General features: G+C 33.4%; 2 protein-coding genes across 13 annotated transcripts in view; one reads left to right on the forward strand and one right to left on the reverse strand.

Moving 5' to 3' along the window:
• Window positions 1–987: 987 nt before the first annotated feature.
• Window positions 988–7,669, reverse strand: LOC100747791 (signal transducing adapter molecule 1). The gene is made up of 10 exons (XM_003484985.4): window positions 7,235–7,669; window positions 6,338–6,498; window positions 6,024–6,269; window positions 5,671–5,746; window positions 5,382–5,591; window positions 5,139–5,258; window positions 4,880–5,068; window positions 4,290–4,516; window positions 3,968–4,206; window positions 988–3,665 (listed from the first exon to the last, which is right to left on the reverse strand). The coding sequence occupies exons 1-10, from the start codon at window positions 7,275–7,277 to the stop codon at window positions 3,551–3,553; spliced, it is 1,626 nt and encodes a 541-aa protein (XP_003485033.1). The 5' UTR covers window positions 7,278–7,669; the 3' UTR covers window positions 988–3,550.
• Window positions 7,670–7,812: 143 nt separating this feature from the next.
• LOC100747913 (mucin-3A) overlaps window positions 7,813–19,688 on the forward strand; it is a 29,163-nt gene continuing 17,287 nt past the window's right edge. For 2 of the 12 annotated variants that reach the window (XM_033321845.1, XM_012387993.3), the window contains exons 1-8: window positions 7,813–7,965; window positions 8,236–8,437; window positions 8,574–10,079; window positions 10,175–10,259; window positions 11,394–11,483; window positions 11,949–12,055; window positions 12,842–12,983; window positions 14,553–15,425. In XM_033321845.1, the coding sequence (XP_033177736.1) occupies window positions 15,303–15,425 (123 nt within the window). In that variant the 5' untranslated portion in view covers window positions 7,813–7,965; window positions 8,236–8,437; window positions 8,574–10,079; ... (3 more) ...; window positions 12,842–12,983; window positions 14,553–15,302. Of the gene's footprint in view, window positions 7,966–8,235; window positions 8,438–8,573; window positions 10,080–10,174; window positions 10,260–11,393; window positions 12,056–12,841; window positions 12,984–14,535; window positions 15,426–19,688 lie in introns of all 12 variants that reach the window. The other 10 variants (XM_024368523.2, XM_024368519.2, XM_024368517.2 and 7 more) reach the window with 10 other exon arrangements.

Genomic DNA, 19,688 nt, shown 5'->3' on the forward strand with positions numbered 1-19,688 from the left:
AAGTTGAGAAGATCTATAACGAATCCTATAATCCTATTTCTCATAAAGAAAATTTTTAAGTTGCATATCGTATAGGATGTTAATTATAATCTATATAATCCAACATTGCATTTAAAAATATTTATTACATAGAAAATTTTTCACAATAATATGATTACACAAAATTAATATTCGATATAACTTTCTGTATCGATTGTATTTGAAAATAATTCTCAAATTGCTATGATAAATGGAAATGACCATTCTTATCGCTATTCTTTTAATTGTATTAGGGTGTTGCCGTAGATTCCGGTCTTTTAAATGTTGTCAGCTTTTCATAGAAATGTAAGATGATTTACGACGATGACGGCACTGTAAAATGATACCTTTTTACGATAAATCCACCACTACGTCGACCATAAATCTTGAGTAATGAGTGGATCGTGCGCGAAAAACACGGTGCTGGATAACTGTGTTCAGAGAAGATGACGAGATTTCGAACAATTCTTGGGAATCGCAATTATTGTGAGATTCGATCGTGGTAAGAGCGTTCAGAAGGTCGATAGAGCATGGACGCACCAAGAAGGGAAGATAGTAAACGGTATGAAAGAAATAGAACAAGAGAAGAAAGATTAAAGGAGTAAACGATCCTTAAAGAAATCTTTGCAGAAATACAATTCGATGCAAAATGTTGACACACTACGCAATACATAATAGTACAATATAAAACAATATACACTGAATAAATATTATACTTCTTTTTTCAAAACCATTTTGATATTATTTATGAGTCTATCAGTTTCTATCAAACAAGGTTTTCTTCAAACATCTAACTGCGAACGTTTGATCGTTTCCTGTCAAATCCCACAGAGTAAAAAGTAAAACACGTGATCTTTCTATTTACGTAAATGTCATGAGCAATCTTGAATCGATTTTATTAGGACATTGTGTATATAAGGTGATAGAAAAGAAGAGGGATCTAAGATTATATAAATATTAGTGTTAGAGTAAATTATTCAAATCCAAACGTATCATTTATTTTCCTTATGTATGACTTATTCTGTACATTAGACGATGTCCAAACTAGATGATTCAAGATCATTTTTTTTTTTGAAATACTAAAAAACTAAATGTTATATTACAGACTTTGAACGATACGATTCACAAAAATATAACAAAGGAATTCAGTATCACTTACGTAAATAATGAGAGTTTAATGGCAACGTAACATTTACAATGTAAATTACATCTATTTTTCTTTTTTTTTTGTAATAAGACCTATTCCTCTATCACTTTCTATGTCTCTTTTTTCTCTCTCACTCGCTCTCTTTTTTTCTCTAGGTACATATACAAAGTACAGTATACGTTTTTCTCCTCTTCCTTAGTCTTCTTTTTTTCGCTCAATACATCTGTATGTGACTTACTTTTACACATATGTGGCTTCTTTTTACCGACATTGCTTTACAAGATTTTTACATGATCTTATTTCATTTTTTTTTCTTTCTACACGTTATCGACGCAGTTTATTCCGTTCCTTTTAAATTTCTATGCCGCCCAAGTATATATTGCACTATCGTATCAATGCGCCCTGTCTTTTCTGAGAAACATTAAGGGGGTTACTCAGTGTCTCGAATGAAACTTGAAAAATGATAAAAAAATGCATACTTGAACCTAATGAAAACTTAGAATCTAAGAGTCTAAATGATTGTACATTTTATAAGAATGTTTATATATATGCTTATTACAATGTTCATTAGATGGAAAGATGTCATACTTTACAATGATGTACTTTACAATATTTTCGTTAGAAGAAATTCTTTACATGCGTTTAATTTTCAATTCGAGTTACGAAGCAACCCCTTTAAGTTATATTAAATTTGAGATTGTTTTCAGCTTTGAATCAAATTCTTTCAAACTTATTAACAATCTATTTTTAGACGTGTGTATGTAGATATTTATTGCTTATTAATTACTAAGAAATTAGAAAAAAGTAACTTGTATAAAGAGAAGTTAAATTGAAAGTATAATATACATAAAAAAAAGAAACACTTTAATTTAACTATTTTAATTAGTTCATAAGAAATATAAACTATTTCAAATCAAATAAGAGTGATAATTAGTATACAGATTTCAAATACGGGATTATATACATTTTACTATTAGACTTAATGTAACGTGAGAAATTCATGCGAATGAAGTATCTTTTCTATTGTATGTTTCATATATGCAAAAAGTAATTTTCATAATCTATCGGGTTTATTACTTTCCTTGCTCATTTTTGTACTTCAACAAATCTGAAATTACAGTCTAACAGTGATTCACTCACTGACCTACTAAAACTTTCTCTTGGCCTATAAATTGGTACTAATATCATGTTTTAACTTCGAAATATAAACTTCACTTATAAATATCTTAAAAATAAAGGCCTATTAAAGAAATCCTTGAGAATCGCATTATTCTAATTTTAAACCTTTAAATCCTATTTTAATGTAAGTTTAAAAGAATACAGTCGTATTTTTCCTTATGTTTTTCTTATTTTTCGTCTTTTTCTTTAACACAGACAGGGCCGCTTTTACGACGGTATGAACGCAACTATATGCGAGTATTATGCATTAACAATTCATAAAAAGTTTCTCGCAGATTTCTCGATAAGCGATTAATAGGAAATATGTTTTATTATACACAGTGGACAGACTAGACCAAGTTCAAACGTCTTGTCGTGATAATTGTTCTTAAATTTATATGTACCTCGACAATATTTAATTCGAGCTGCTTCTTTCAAAGCTACTATGATCTTTAATTCTTTCTTTTTCTTTCTGTATTTCTTTTTTTTATTTAAGGAAAGAATTTTCATATTTTAACAATCGTATATTAAGGACCTTTCATAATTGTTAATAATGAATGATAGTAAAAAACTATAAAATACGGTAGTTCTTTCGATTACAGTCTCCACCATTTTTTGTGTACAGTTTTTGTGTACTAGCGTAATTATACGTTAAACGGCGGTGCAGTTTTCTTCAGAACTTATTACAAACATACGATAAACTTTATACAACATATTATAAATAAGTATAATAAAATTGTTACGCGATATAATTTCGACGTATGATTAAAAACAATATATCAATATTTATAAATTGATTTTATATTTCAGTATTTTTTTCTTTTTTTCTGACTTTTCCGTGCATTATTTTTCACTTCAACACTTTGAATGTAACGAGGTTGTTACAGTTGAAATGCGAAACGAAATAGCGGTTGCTAACGAATCAAAGGAATGTGTTAGTTGAAATTGAATCAATGACTGACACAAACGCTTTTTGAGAAGAATATATACCATAACGGTAATCAAACGTTAATAAAATAATTCGCATTTCGCTTAATGCATTTTTTAGTTATTTCGTCGTGTATGTGCCTGTAATAAGCTTACACGGTAAGTTTCGAATGCAAAACTTTCATCAAAAACCCAGTATCTTTGGCTACTTCGGGTATGTTTATTTAAATAATTATAATATAGTGATATTGTATAGCTTGAGTTACAGTACAGGGTGAATTTGAAACATGTAGCATCCCTTTACATCATGTGTTGCCCATTTGATGGAGCATATTGAGGTTGTTGGCTTACCGGATGTCCTGTTGGTCCTGGTGGACCATATGGTCCTGGCATAGTACCAGTTTGAGGTGGATATCTGTTGTATATCATTAAATGCTTCTTTATAAACTTTTTCTTTCTAACGTATATTTTCATTAATCCCTTAAATGACCGATTTATAACAATCATAAATTAATGTGACTTTCTCATATTACACTAATAGAAAGAAGTAATTTTTAGTCACAAAAGGGATTAAATATTGTATTAATCTCTTCTTTATAAAGCTATTAAGACCTATATTATTAAACTATTTACATGTACTATACATATTATCTCTGAATAAATATATTATAAGTGGAATTTTCAAATATCTTATATCATGTGTATATCAACACATACCCTTGATGTGAGTAAGGTACATTGCTTTGCTCTGGCACAGGTGGTCCGTGAGGATGTCCTCCTGGTGGGTGCTGATGCGAACCCGCTGGTTGCACGTGAAAATGTTGTGGTAATGTCATGTTTGGCATGCTTGCAGGACCCATGTATTCGTTAGGTGGCATAGTCGCATTATATGGCCCAGGTGGACCACCTCCAACAGGAAAGGAAGTTTGATGAGGTGGAGGTACTCCATTAAATATCTAAGAAATTCAAACATTTCATTTTAACTTAAATAAGAATATCATTTATTGAAAAGAAATTGAAATATATATTAAATTCTTACATGTGGAGGTGGTGGTCCCTGATTTTGAAACTGATAAGGGTTTATGTGAGGTGGCATCTTAGGTAGGGTATAATTTGATGGTGTAGGAGGTGGTGGTTCTCGCATCAATGTATGATACAAATTAAGAGCATCCACCAGATCAGAACTTAACTGAGTTAGCTGTGCATGCCTCCTGTCTACTTTTTCTAAAGCTGCATCTATCAACGGTCCCATAGCAGTAACTTGTTCTAAAATTGTTATTAAATTAATAGTTAATATAAGTAATGATATAAAATAATGTATTGTGGTATTGTGGACAGATTGCCCAAGAAATATCGGGTGAACTACAAATGTTGCGAGAAAGCCTAAGTGCCGACAGGCCGAAAGGATTGGGAAACTTCAATGGGCCAAGCAGCCCATTTAGTTATCTTAGTTATAGCACATTACTATATTTAGTTCACGTTAAATAACCATTGTTTTCTGTTTAATCCATTGTAAATAAATCCATCTATCAATAAAGTTATCATATAGGATAATCATTGGAAATCTCAATTTCTAATATTTCTGAATAAATAAATCCTATAGTACAATATAAGATACAAATACAGTACCTTCTAAATCAAGCATTTCTTGTGGATCCGAATTATCACATTGAGGATCAGCTTCATGTAATAAATGTAAAAGTCTGTCCATCTTTCTTTCATCTATTTCAACTTCAACCACTTCTGGTTCTCTCTTTACAGTTTTTACTTCTACCTCTTCAGCAAACTGAACCATTTTTTTGTTACTGTGTTCTAATTCTATATGTGAATTTATATATAGTACTTATTTTTAACTAACACATGAATAATTTAATATTTCATATCTTACTTGTAAACTGTTCAGGCTCCATAGACAAATCTGCAGTAACAAAGTTAGAGGGAAATAGTCCTTCTCCATTTTGGTTACTGCCTTTCCACCAGTTTGGATCAGAATCATCCAATATGTTAACTAAAATTCAGTTGATAACAATAATTTCATCATTACACAATAAATTTATTATAGTCACATCTTTTTAGCTGTAATTAAAATATAACTGTTTGAGATTAAATTTTTAAAGAACACAAATCATACTTATTTCGCCTGCAAAAAATGTTAATTCATTATCTTCTGCTGCCTCAAAATCATACAGAGCACGGACCTTCCTGCCTTCGGAGTTGCTGGAGGCACCAAGTGCAGAACTTACATTAGGGTATAAACTGGTGTATTTATTAGATGCTGGTGAGCTATGTGAAGAGGATGCTTGACTATGAGCTTTACTTTCCTTAAGAGAAAGTTCTATGGCTAGAATGGAAAGTAATTAATTTAATTTTGCAGTTCTAGGGGAAATGTTATTAAATATTCTTCAACAATTTGAAGGTACCTTTTGCAATGTCTTCCTCTTCTTGTGAATTTGTTACTACATTTGGATCTTTACTTAATACACTTATACGTTTGGGCTAAAAAAAAAAAAAGAAAATGGATATACTAAATACAACAATTATTTGTGGTTATAGTTATTTGATGCATACGAAATAATCTATCAATCTATATAAATAATTCCATGTGGTTCAATGGAATAATTATTCTCTTGATGAATGATTGCAGGAAAAACACAGAACGTCAATAAATGATAGTCTTATCTTACTAGTATTTAAATAAAAGACTACGTTCAACCATATATGTTTCGCAATAAATAAGAATCTTATATGTGAATTCAGATGGAAGGAAACTTACCGTATCTGATGTAGAAGTAAAGTCATGTCCTTCATTTTTAAGTTTATTGTACAAACTTGGAATTAAATTTAACTGAGGATCAGTTTTGAAATCATTTTCAGCCCATTTCTTTAAAAGTACCTTCATTTTTTCAGCAATCTTTGGTTCAGAATGATTAACAAGCTTCCTCAGGTCATTTTCAAATTCTCTTGATGCAATTTCCAGATGAAATGTTTTTCCACAATTGATGACACACACATCTAACAACTAAATCCACATTCAATCAATATCGGTTATACAATGGTTTAAAGTTACATTTTGAAGGATATACTGACTGTTAATGCTTGCATAACGATATGTGGATCTGGAGAATATAGTCTTTTAACAATCGACCGTAAACATTCCTTTGCATTTTGGGTAGAAGTTCCCACTTTATCACAAATATCCAACATACTTCCCCATTCTATAGACATATTCTTCTCACTGGTTGCCTTTTCTATTATAAAAAAATTATAAGAAAGGCATAAGATATGATAAGGGAAATAGAAATATCAATTTGCATTATTCCATTCCAATCGCAAATTTCCTAATAAAAAGTACTACTGAATATCTAAATTAGGCAATATATATATATGATAACTTTATTCTTTTTCTTCAATGATTTCCTCAAACATATGAACATCATGGAGTATCAATCTCATATACATGTTTGTACCACAACTTGTACACAACTTCCTAACAAATTGAATAAATAATAAAAGGTGTGAGCTCGTATCAGGCTCGTTTCGCGTTGCAAATTAAAGAGAAATCTGGCTCTGTCCGTGTATGAATTCCAAAAAGAACAGTTAGCATTCAGGAAATTCTTACGATTTGAACGTCTCGAATATTTCTCTACGTGATTTATGCTTTTATCAGAATGAACGAGCATTTTCGTAGACGTGACGGGAGTAATCGGTCAAGGCGATACAAAAGCGAGGTTGAAGTAATTCGCAAAATCTGATGTCTTAATTAGAGGTCAAATGTCAACAACCGCTTAATGCATCCATCAAACGTGGAATTTTGACGTTGCATAAAAAAAAAAAAATGAAAAGCCAGATCCAACGTATGCACAGAGAAACAATAGATACGAGCTGTCATAGGATTTAAAATTTGTTTCCTGGGGTTAAAGTAGTCTGATGCAGGAACAATCGTGTTATAAGTGAATTAAGGCTAGGGAGAAGTCTGCCACTCACCAACGTCAGCGTCGAAAGGCGAGGAATTCTGGAAAAGACCCATTTTCGACGTGGTTCCTTTAATCGATCTATGTTCGACAGTTACGTCCGTTACGCGCTGTCACGGAATTACGTTACGTTCTTCTCTACGCATCCAGCTGATATTTACTTACAAACACGACACCGAATGACTAATAACATTCTAATCTACCATCGAGGGACATCTTTCTTTCGACCTGCCAAAAAACCTCGATACTATCGAATCATCTCGAGCGTAATGTCAAACGGGAGCGGTTTCGCGTCACGAATTACACGATTAATCGATGAGTTCACCGTACGGCCACGGGGAATTCAGATAAACGATTCATGCTTTGAAGGATTAAATATGTATAGCGATTAAAATTACTGATAATTTGCGCAATTCGTTCCTTTTCGATAAAGACATTGAAATGAACATCGACAATCGATACATCGTAAACTATTGCGTCCTACTATCTGCCATCTGGCGAAGAACTTGTGAAATTAGTTTATGAAACGTTTATGATTTACCATACGAGTCCCATTACCATTTTCGTGTCACACGCGACCTTATCATTTCAGTACATATAACATTCTGTGTGTAAAATGTATGTACATTCATACTACATGAATTCAGAGACAAGATACATAATAGACGTGACATTGGATATTCGCTGTAGTAGACTAGTGGCAGGGATGACGTGCAGATGTAGTCAGTGCTTATATAGAAGAAGGTGATCGAATATGACAGAAATTATTACAAAGAAACATTATTTTATTACACACATTATTGAATGCAATTGTATTATCAAAAATTTCAAACAATATGATTCACTGATCGTAGAACACATGGTTAGACTATGAAATAACGAGTTGCGTTTGATTCCATCGCACTTGCTTCCTCTCTTAAATTCATGAACATCATTTGATTCCTCTTCTTCTTTTACAATTCTACTATTTGTCTTGTATTGTGCATATTTTTTGAATATATTCTCTTGATATAGGTATCATGTTTGGCGGTAAGAAATATACCGAAATATACCGAAGATAACCGAAGTGCACCGAAGTAAATGATACCGAAGATGATATAAAGTGAAATTGATGTAATTACCGCCATTTTAAAATTTAACTTGCGAGAATAAGTTAGCGCTATTTATAGCGCTAGAGTTATATTTTTTATGTTCATAGTTTATTAAAAAGAATGAGGTAAAGTAAAGTATATTATGAAATTCTAGAAGACACTTGCATCATATTTGAATCTTAAATGACTTTATTATTTATATTTTCAATGAGCCTGGAATATTATAAATTGTGGTTGTAAATTGAAAACTTTTTCACACAGATTTTTCATCGAAAGAAGATCGAAGATTCTGTCAAAAGCTGAGTATGGAAAACTTAAAGAATAGAGAGATGCGCGGTTTATTACGAAACGACATCACGAAAGAGTCTCTAGTTCATTGTGGTTTCACGAACAATTTTTGCATTTGTCCCAGGCTTCCAAACCTTGGGAATAAACTGCATCACATAATTTCTGCATAATACACTGACAATCAGGCTGTCATCATGTTTGTCAAATTACAATGTACTGTCATTGTGCTTGTTGAAAATCACCTTGACATTATGCAATAACCATGAATTTTGATGGTCTTTATTAGTATTTTGATATCTAGTATCATGAAATTATCATATAACTTTTAATTATATCGATAACTTTCCTACTCTGCATTGTTATTTATAGAAGCTTCCGGGTGCAGTCCTTGTCCTTTTGGTATCGATTGTATATCCAGATCGTGAAAGCCTCGAAGATTTCTATCTCCATTCAAATGTTTAAATATCACTTTCACTGTTCGATATGATCAAATGATTTATCTACGTTGAATAAAACAAAGCAATGATTAGCATCTGTATGTTTTGTAGTTCTGACGGAATCTGTAATAGAAGCTTCAACGGAAGTGATACGTTGAATCTATTTGAAACATTTGATACTTTCTAAAAGAAACAAAATATAAGAATGGTTTCTATTTGTTTAAAATTGTCAGTGGTTTGAAAAATTTGCTATCATCAATTTATTATTTTATTTATTGCCAAGTTACAGTATATTATCTCCCAAAAATAATTTTTATGTCAAGAGGGATTGTTTTAGATATCTCGCGATGTTCTTAGAATTCGCAAGAGGAGGAAGAATGCCAGAGGAAGTAGTCTATGAACTTACGTTACGTACATGCTTCCGTTATTAGTTATAAATAACGGGTGAAAGCGCACACGTGTACACGTTTAATTATTGCAGGACAAAAAGCAATTCTGGGCAGCAATTGGTGAAGGAGGATAATCAATAAAGTATTGTTGCGTCTTGACGGTCCCGTAATGGCGGTTATTAAGTTACGGATGAGAAGTAGCAGCTTCCGATGTCGAAGATAAGACGTCAAGTATTATAGAAAAGTGAGAAACGATGTAGACGAGAAATTATACAGTAGAGTGAAATAATTATAACAATTATGTTTGAAAGGCAAGGAAAGATAAAAATTAATAATAGTACTTATACTATATGCATATATTAGTAATAGTCTTATAATAGTTTGTAACAATTCTATGTAGAAATATCGTAGTAGTATAGGAAATATCTACAAGAAGGAGAAATTTATGATAAGCGTACTTATGTATTTTTCGTATACATTCTTTATGTATATTTATAATTTTCCTAACTTGTAATTTACGTAAATTTCATGGTGCATCGAGATATTACAATTACACTACGAATACGAGGACAGAAAATTATCTGGACAATTACCCTGTAAGACAAGGGGAAAATTAAGCAGGCAACACGACAGGCAAAATTGTATTGTTTAAGGTAAATTATGTTACACTGTTTTCTTGCAAACTAACTACGTCCAGTTGGAAATCTTCCACCTACATTTAACATTGCTTGGTCTTACGAAATGTAAGGTGCTGTGACTTCCATTTTCCGGTTTCTTGCAATGATTTAATTCATAAGACGTCTGTGACAAACGAAACCTGATTCGACAGAAATGTAAGTAATATGAATAATATTTTAACTGTACGATTTATTAAAACTTAGCATTTTCTTTTTATTAGTGAAGCACTTTTATAATTATATGCGAAGTCTATATTAGAGGATTTGGAACCGACAACAAAATTGAATAAGTAATTAGAAAATATTATTCAAATTTAATATGACCTGAAATTTACGTTCTACGACAAATTCTTAAATTGTATTATCAGAGTCACCCGAAATAACATGGAACTTGATTAAGAATTTGACTGCCACGGGAAGATGATTATCATAAACAAAATTGTGATATTTCAATATTGTTTTACGTAATCCTAAAGACAAAATTATATCATGTAACCAACTATAGTACTTGAGATTCGGTATGAGCAAACAATACAACGTTACTCTAATAACTGTATAAAGGGGTAACAAGGTTCCTCCTGCGGCGAAGAATCGAAACTACGAGAATATTTTCGTTAAAATTCACTTCCTCTCCCCTTCGTACAGGTGAAACGCTTTTTAATGAGATTCACGGGCATAAAGGAAAGCGTCTTTTCCCATCCGCGATATATCCGTCCACACAATACTTTTTTTCCACGAACCGTCTCGCTCTTCCGAGATGTCTCGTGTCTGATAAACAGTACGAATATTGCGTTCCCTTATGTAATACGGTTCTCTTGATCTTTGTATTGCTGTTTTTCGATAGGGGAATTTCAACAGCGAATCACGATATACAGGTGTACCTGTCTTCTTTTTATCTCATCACGAAGATATATCTTTCAGAGTATTACAATCCATAAAACACGTTGATCGACGAAAGTGTGTAGTCTGATATTTGAGGAGAAAAACCACAGCTTTCCGGGTGCAATTTCATAATAATATACCGATATTTCACGATTAGAAACGTTTGCCAAGTAAGTATTGTTAAATTTACTTCCGTTTGCTAGAAGTACATTAAAAAAAGGTTTGTTTTTTTCTTGAAGATTATTGTATGTATAGAGGCGCGAAAGAATGAAAAATTGCGATTATAATTTAGAGTATTCTAGGTAATTTGTTCTAAGTAGTATCGCGCGAGTTTGATTTTTTATTCTTTGAACCGATGATTGATTCTTTTTATATTACTCGACAATTGTAATTATTTTTGCCTAATAGGAACAGCTTTAGAAGATTGTAAGAGGTGCCTTACTTCATCGATGGAATTGGGAACAAACGGTTGCTTGGATGTTCTGCATGACGAAGAAAGTAATGGTTATACACTATCGTCCATAAGTTTAGGGTCACGCCTGCAATTCTAGCAATATTACTAGTTTACTAGCACGATATAATATCACTTAAATTTGCGAGAAACAGTGTTTTTTAGTTTCTTTTAAAATTCTCTTATATTTGTATTTCAATACTTTATGTCTCAAAAGAGGTACTTGAAATCTTTTCAAATTGATAATTTAGAAAAAATGAAGCTCCAGAAAAATTTTCTCTTGAAATTAAAAAATTTTAATTTCAAGCTAACTTACTCTTAAAAGTCATATCGTAAAAGAATGAAAATTCCTTTTTTGAAATGAAGAAACTAGAAGAAGAAACTTAGGATATAGATGCTTCTTAAAAGTTATCTTTAAATGACTAAATCATAGAAAGCTTTTTTATAAATTCATTTGTCATACATACTAAACAATTTTGCATGAAACGAAGCATTGTACTTCTGGACGATAGTGTACTATAGCCGTACGAAGGAAGAAAGTTCGGCTCGGGCATCATACAAGGAAGAGCATACATCTCGAGCATTGTGGTAGTCTGAATCCGCTCATGTTCCTTAAAAGGTAAGAAATGGATCGCAAATAGATGACGCAAGGATTAATTAAAGTCTTGAACAAACAATGTTTTATTTCTATAAAATAGCTAATCGTAAGTTTTATGGTGAAGAAATTTAGAGAAAGGATATGGAAACATTTGTTGTGCATAGGTAGCATGAAACATCCATCATTTATTTTGCAGTACCTATACCTTTTCTTACATAATCGATATAGAACACTTTAAACTATTGTTAGTAAAATTGATATAATTTATTTTCGATTAAATTTCTTCCTTCTCTTGTATATCAAATATTAATCGTACGTATTTTAAAAAGTGAATTTTAAAAAAAATTTTTTAAAAATACAAGAATGTTTTTGGTAAATTATTAAACGAGGTTCTTATGTAATCTTTGGCAAAACCATAACGAAATTTGGCAGATGTTTACGGAGGTGTTTAACAGAAAGTGATCGAAACTTTCGCTCAATTCTCGAATCTTACGTCACGACAGTGATCAGTCTTACAATAATAACCAATCGGTAACATGTATTATAGCAATCTTTAGTCATAAAAGCGTGTACTTTTTTTATTTTATTTATAATTTTTATTATTCTTTTAATTCAGTTTATCATTTCGTTGCCGATGGTTATCTTCTTTATTAATATCTTAAAAATATTCTACGATCATGTAAAAACACATAAAACAGATTATTTGCAAATTCTATTTCCACTAGCGATTGGTATGTAATATTTTCTAAGCTAGATTAATTGTTTTCAGTGAATCCTTCTTGTAACAATTTTGCAACGATCTTACAGGAAACAGATAAGCAGATTGAAACTCGTTTTCGATGGTGAGCGGAGAAAGGACGAATGGTGATCGCGTTTTCGTTGCCTCGAGCCATTTGAAAAATATTTTACCGGCTAACTACTTACGTAGTAAAAACTAACCGGAAGAGAGGTATCTGATTCCATTTGATCGATGTGCAAATTTGATTTGTCAGTTCTTTTACTTGGTTTCGAAACAAAGTTAATCACTCCACAATGGTATTCCAACATTTAGGTACATGTTTCTTCCAGATATAATAAGATAGATATTTTGAAATTTCCAATTTACATAAAACAATAGAAAAATAGTTTTATTTGGAAGAAAGATTTCTTGAGATTTTCTCATAAAATTTGAGTAGCTTCTTCTCTTCTATTTCATCAATGTATCAGACGAGAAGCTTCCTAAAAAAATGGTCTAGAGATCCAGGATAAAAAAGAATATTCATAGTTGAATTAGTATGAAAATTGTATATATTTTATAAATATAAAAAGGTTCCTTAAGGACTGTTCTAATTAACAATTCGAACGTAGCTAATATTAAAAAGACTACAACTAGAATTTTCAACTCAATTTACTAAACTTCAACATTTTATTTTATGAGCCTTTCCCCAAAAGGTTTCTCAATTATTATTCATTAAATCTTCTAGTCCTAATATTGTAATCTTCTCCAAAAAAATTCCTTAGATTCCAATGTTTTTTCAGTATACGACAGTTGTTCTCTTTCCAGTAGCGCGTTTTAAAAATTAGGAAATCTATTGCGGCGTGCCGGTTCATTTCATTCATAGCACTTCCGCGAGCATTCTACACGACAACTAAAAACGATTTATTATCGGAAGTAAGTGCCGAAATTGTTTGTAAAACGGTACGATGCGCTTTTGCGCGTTCCCCGGAACGTTCGAGCGGAACTGGTACAACTTGATGCTCGTTCGAGCGTTTCCGTTCGTTTCAATGGTGTTAAGTAACTTTCCGACGTATCGATTCGCTTCTTTTGCCTTTCTGTTCAAAAACTGTTCATGTAATCTTTCTTCGAAGCATTTCTCTCGACAAAAGATGTCGATCGATTTGATTGAAAAACCAGCTTGTTATCTTATTACATCTATGCTATTTTCTGTATAATGTTCTTTTTCTGCTCCTTAATGTTTTCTCTCTATTTCTTGGAGTATTAATTTGTCCATTAGAATTAAGAAACTAGAATTAAGAAAACATATTTCTTTATTAGAATCGAATGTTGTTTTGGTTTAATCATACACCTCGTATCTTGGTATTTTTATCAATCAAATCTAACTCAACGTGATTCGTCGTATTTTAATTATAAAAACAAATTTTTAATCTTGAAGATCACATAGTGTGGAATAGTCGATAATGTATAAATATTAAAATTAACTACTAGTATATTCTATAAACGTTTGGACTGAAAAAAATATGTTTTCTTCCTCTTTCCGGTTCTATCGTTCTACGTATTTTTAATGTTCTCTCGATAAGAATACATGACCCGTTAATCACTATTATTAACAATTCTACATAATACTTATAGAAAGTTTCCTGATTGTTTTAATTCCGATACAAAATAATACGTTCCGTAATTGCACATCCTTTCTCCTTTCTTCTACTAAAAATAACACATTTTTTAATTTGCATCTGAAACGATTCCCTGAATTGGATCTGAACGATTCCTAAACCAACAGACATCTACTCGATACAGATTTCTATCGATCGTTGGCAAAAATCCCAACAAAATGGAAAACAAATGCAGGTTCCAGTTTGAGGAAGGCGTCAAGAGAAGACAGAAGTGGGTTCGGAACCGACGTTCACCGTCCTACCTGTAAGTCTCCCACCTGGTCTATGCCTGAGGAACTCTTCCCCGACTGGAGAAGTAAAACTCTCAGACGTTTTCCGATCTCCAACAGTCCCGAACTCGTCCTCGTCAACGTGTGAACTTGTGTCAGCTAAGCAGGTCTGACGCGTCTTCGCTATTGTCCTCTTGTTTTCGTTTCTCCGCTAACACGAGAAAAGCTCGACCATTCTTTCTTTCGATAAAACGACCCGAGAACCTTATTTTCCCTTAGAACAACGCTTTCGTTTTGATCAACGAAACGATTTCGTTCTCCGAATATATTTCCAAGATATACCTATCTTTCTTTTTTTTCGTTTAATTTGTAAATCATGGTTCAATTTGTAAATTAACCGATTCGTTGTATTTACGAAGAAAGGAAAGATATACGCGATATTTGTTTGAGGGAAGTTTATAGAACGAGGAAGCAGTGTAAAATTATTTGGTTTAATAAGCCTGCTGTAACTTTGTAAGTAAATTTGAAAGTCGACGGATATTGGAGAAGAAAGAAGAAAGAGACGTAGTGGGGTGTCGATGTTCCGGTGGTGAAGTTCTTAGAAAAAGGTAAACCGTGTGTGAACGCTGCTCGATAATCGAAGAGAAAGGAGGATCGTTGACGTAATGAGGCGGAGGAATGTTTTGTGCTTCCTGTGGATCACCGCGATCCTGAGGATACAAGGTTTCGTAGCTGCCGAAGCTGACCCGGCGATTCTCTCAGGGACCGACTTGGCTCAGTTCCAACAGGTAAGAAAAATGCTACCTGATTAATTTCTCCTTTTTCTTGATGGTGAAGTATTATTTAAAAAAATGTTTTTATCGGATAATACATGATCTCTTGAGAAATTTCATGTTAATATAGTGTAAGATACAGTTGCTAAATTGGAAACTACAAAGGAGGTATCTTTCATAGACCTTCTTAGATGTGTAGGTAGATAGAGATTTAGGTACCTACTTAGTATCTTTTAAGAGAGGCTCGAGAGATTTTTATAAAGAAAATTTTGACAAAACAAATGCACGATATACTCTATCTAATCTATATGGGGCCAGAGTCATTGGATTTAATGACAAAAACGAATTATCAGGTGGAAGACAACTACAAGTAACAACTAATGGTGAAGATTAATTAATAAAAAATTGCAGATAAAACAATTGATCTCTCTCCTTCCAGAGGATGAACCTGTCGAAGGTTTCATGCAATTCATGTAAGCGAAGTTCCTTGATCTTTTCCGCTATCTATCGCTTTTTTGTCATGTAAGAAGCATTTGAGCACAGATTCATCGACAAAGGTTCTATCTATTCAGGCATTAAGTAAAATTACGTTTAAACAAATAAAGTTTTGCCGTGCAATAATCTATCTTTAGTAAATAAATATATATCTTGTTCTAGCTTGGAAGGGTGGGACGATATTTTATCAAATACGCTTCCGATGTCAGACGTCCGATGGAAAGTACACTTCGTAAAGCATTCGGCTGTGAAAAGATCGCGTGTAGTCGATCAAAGTTTTCCGTAATACCGGCGAGATCGATGTTCCTTTTCCACGATAGTGCAACGTTTCTATCGATCGAATACAATACTAAGCACGGGAGAATTACTTTCGAGAATCGGGATTTCCAAATACGCGTGGTATCTCGATTCAGAAATCGTGGAGATCGTTCGGGAAAAGAATGACCCTTTTAACGATTTGAATATCATTCTAGCAGAAATTACCGTGCGAACGTGAATCGAGATATCGCCGGTGTATCTCTGGCAACACGCAAACTATATTTTCTCGGAATGTGCAATCGTCGATGATTTTTATCCACCCATCCTGTGTAATAAACAGGCTTCCGATGTTCACGCACGCTTCTGGGAAACTTAAATCGATGCAAAAATTTACAGGATGTACATAGTATGCAAAAATACACGAATAATTCGAAATAATGTTCTCGTTACGGTATCCTGGAGGATGAAAGAAATTTCTATTTACATTCTGTATATTTTTACGCACGATCGCAAAGAGTATGAATTTGGAAGATCCAGCGATAAGTAATAACCGACAACACATCGAGTTAGCAAGTTTCAAAAGACTTTGCACGTTTACGAAGCCGATCGTTTCACGTGGAACAATCTAACACGTATCGAGGATCGCTTAGCAAAGAAATTTCCACGTAGCGCGTTTCAACGTGTAATTAAATCTGATGCGAGATCTCTCCGACACGAACAAAGAGCCTGTGTGCACGCGTACGAACGGTGTGAAACGAAGCCATTTGCGATAGGTATGCAGATTTGATGAAATTACTTGGTACTGTTGCTCTCGCGGTTGACGTAATCAGGCCACAGTTAAACATTTCTACCACTGCCTTTGTTACACGTTATATTAGGTTGTCCCAAAAGTTTCTTTCGTTTTATAAGGAAATAATAGATCGGCGTTTCAACAAAACGAAATGGATCGTACGTAATTCAATAAAAAATAATATAAAACAAAAAACATTGTGCATCTATTATTTCTTACAAGACGAATGAAACTTCTGGGACAACCTATTATAATCTTTGATAATCGCGAGCAAGTTTCGCTGGTTGGACAGTAAAATCGGCGAATAAATATAGAGATATTACGGTTCACGTTGTGAATCGCGTTCGTTCGCCGTTGAAACGCCGCTTCTTTCTCCGTATTTGTTTATACGATCGCGATTCCTTGTACATTTCCGATTTCACTTATGCCATTTTAACGCCTTCGCGACACGGTTAACACATTCACTTGGATTTTCTCACTTGATCGGATTTTCATGATGTACACCAAGTGTGTGTTCATAGGTATTGGATCGATGCATACGAAATCTCATTGTTCTGTAGCTTAAATTTTCGCACAATATGTAATAATAATACTAACATATCCTGATAATACAGGATATTTAAAAATTTTAATCGTTTCAATAACAGGAATTCTTTTTACAATGATAATTAAGATAATGGCTCGAAATTCAAAGTAAGCGTTGTACTTAATTACGCACAGTCGCGTTAATTACGTTTCTGCAATCATTCTGAAACGATCCAGCCCCAAGATTTCTCTTCATCATCAAATTCAGTTTTCCGCGTAATAAGTAACGCTCTGTGGAGTTTACCTTCTCTGTTTTTGTGCCGTGTCTCCTCTCATCTTCCATCTGTGCAACGTATCAACGACGTTGCTGGACACAAAGAATCTTATTTCTTCGTTCTTCTCATAATATCGCAGTCATCTTTACGCTACAATTATTTCATAATCCTAATACTAGCTTTATGCGGTACTTTATCTCCAAAAACTTACTCCGGAAGCTTGTTTCAACAAACTGACAGCTTCTAAAGATAATCAGTCAACAAAAAGTTCTCCGCTTCATAGTCCAGTTGAACTCGATTTTCAGCAAATTTTTATCACATTTTTATCTAGCGCACTGCATTCCAAGGTTTTCCAAAGTCACGCAATTCTCTATGGACCGTCGATCTAAACGAAAATTATAAATTCCATGAAGTATATCCGATGGCCATTGATACCGATACAAAGCATGTCGATTAGCGAGTTCTCGGTGCAAGGTTTCTTCAATTCTCGAGAGAAATCCGCCAATTAGAGGAAGATGCCGCTAGGAGGACGCAGGAAATTGATATTGCAAAAGACGAAGATAGGAAGACCCGACATCAGATAGGAGTTTGCGAGTGAAGGTAGAAACAGAGGCCAGAAGTCAGTCTGTTAGTGGGTGAATAGTGAACATCTTGGTTCTACTTTCGTACGTTGTTATAATTCCTCTTCTCGTGTCACGATTTTCCTACTTCTTCCCCAGTCAAACGTATTATAAATCTTTGCATATATATTATCACGTTTAAAAGCTTTTAGATCAATATGTTAATTACAGTAATTAAAATAATACTCGCTTAGGAAGTTTCAAATCTTACACCGGATAAAGATAAAACGAAACCGTAGGAAAGGGAAAAAGGAAAAAAAGGAAAGAAGAAGAAAAGAAGAAAGGAAAAGAAATAGAAACGAAACAGTAATATAATAGATTGCTTATAGAATTTCTAATCGAATTAGCAACATGAAATTAGAGGCGAAGCTGGCAGAAAGCTAGCATCTAATAAACGAAAGTAAGGTTCATCACGGCTATCCAACGTTTAATACGTCGCGTCGTAAACTTCCTAACGTACTCAATTTTTATCCATTAAAGGATAAAAACTTTAATAGACATCCTTCGGTTAATCATCGATAAGTTCCACGTTAATATTTCTTTAACGCGGCCAAAGATATTACGACAGTATCGGTGGAACGTGACAAATAGATAAATTTCATGCAATTTTCAATTTCCTTTTTTTAGAAACGTATCATTGCGTTATATAAAAGCTTTATCTGAGATACAGAAACTATATGTGGAATTTAAGGAAAGAAGTTGAAGCGGGTTCTCAGTGGCACAGGGAAGTAAGCTGAAATTACTGGTTTTTTTTATCTTCCAACGACAAAGAGGAAAATGGGATCTTTTTATCGCTATTATTTCTCGCGCACAACGACGTTGTAACATCGTCAATTATTCAATATCGTCAACGACAAATCTCGTTAAACACGTTCCCTGCCTTTTTCTGTCATTCCGCCAAACAACACTTTCACGAGCTCGGCGATAAAGTCTAGCACGTTATAGCGTTTACAGACATTTCTCCTGTGCGTGACATCCAAGAAACACCGATTATATTTCCCAATAGTTTCTCTTACTGAGAGTTTTTGTAGGTTGACCGTGAGCATACGTAAAATCGAGAGTCACTTTTTTGCCGCTAGACAGACCGCGATACGTAAGACCAAGAGGAAGAAGAACCGGAAGTTTCGCCAATAGGCTGTCTTTGACGCTTCCGTTTCCACGCACGGAATGCTCCATCGAGCGCGGCAATTCATCGTTTCTTCCTTCCGACAAACGACGGTGAAAGGGTCTACCGTTGATTTATTCTGGTTTACCCGATAATTCCAATCTTGAAATAATTTTAACTTTAAATAAATTTAACTTTAAAAAAACTTTT

This window comes from Bombus impatiens, unplaced genomic scaffold (genome assembly GCF_000188095.3).
Source record: "Bombus impatiens unplaced genomic scaffold, BIMP_2.2 scf_0033, whole genome shotgun sequence".
Lineage (NCBI taxonomy): Eukaryota > Metazoa > Arthropoda > Insecta > Hymenoptera > Apidae > Bombus > Bombus impatiens.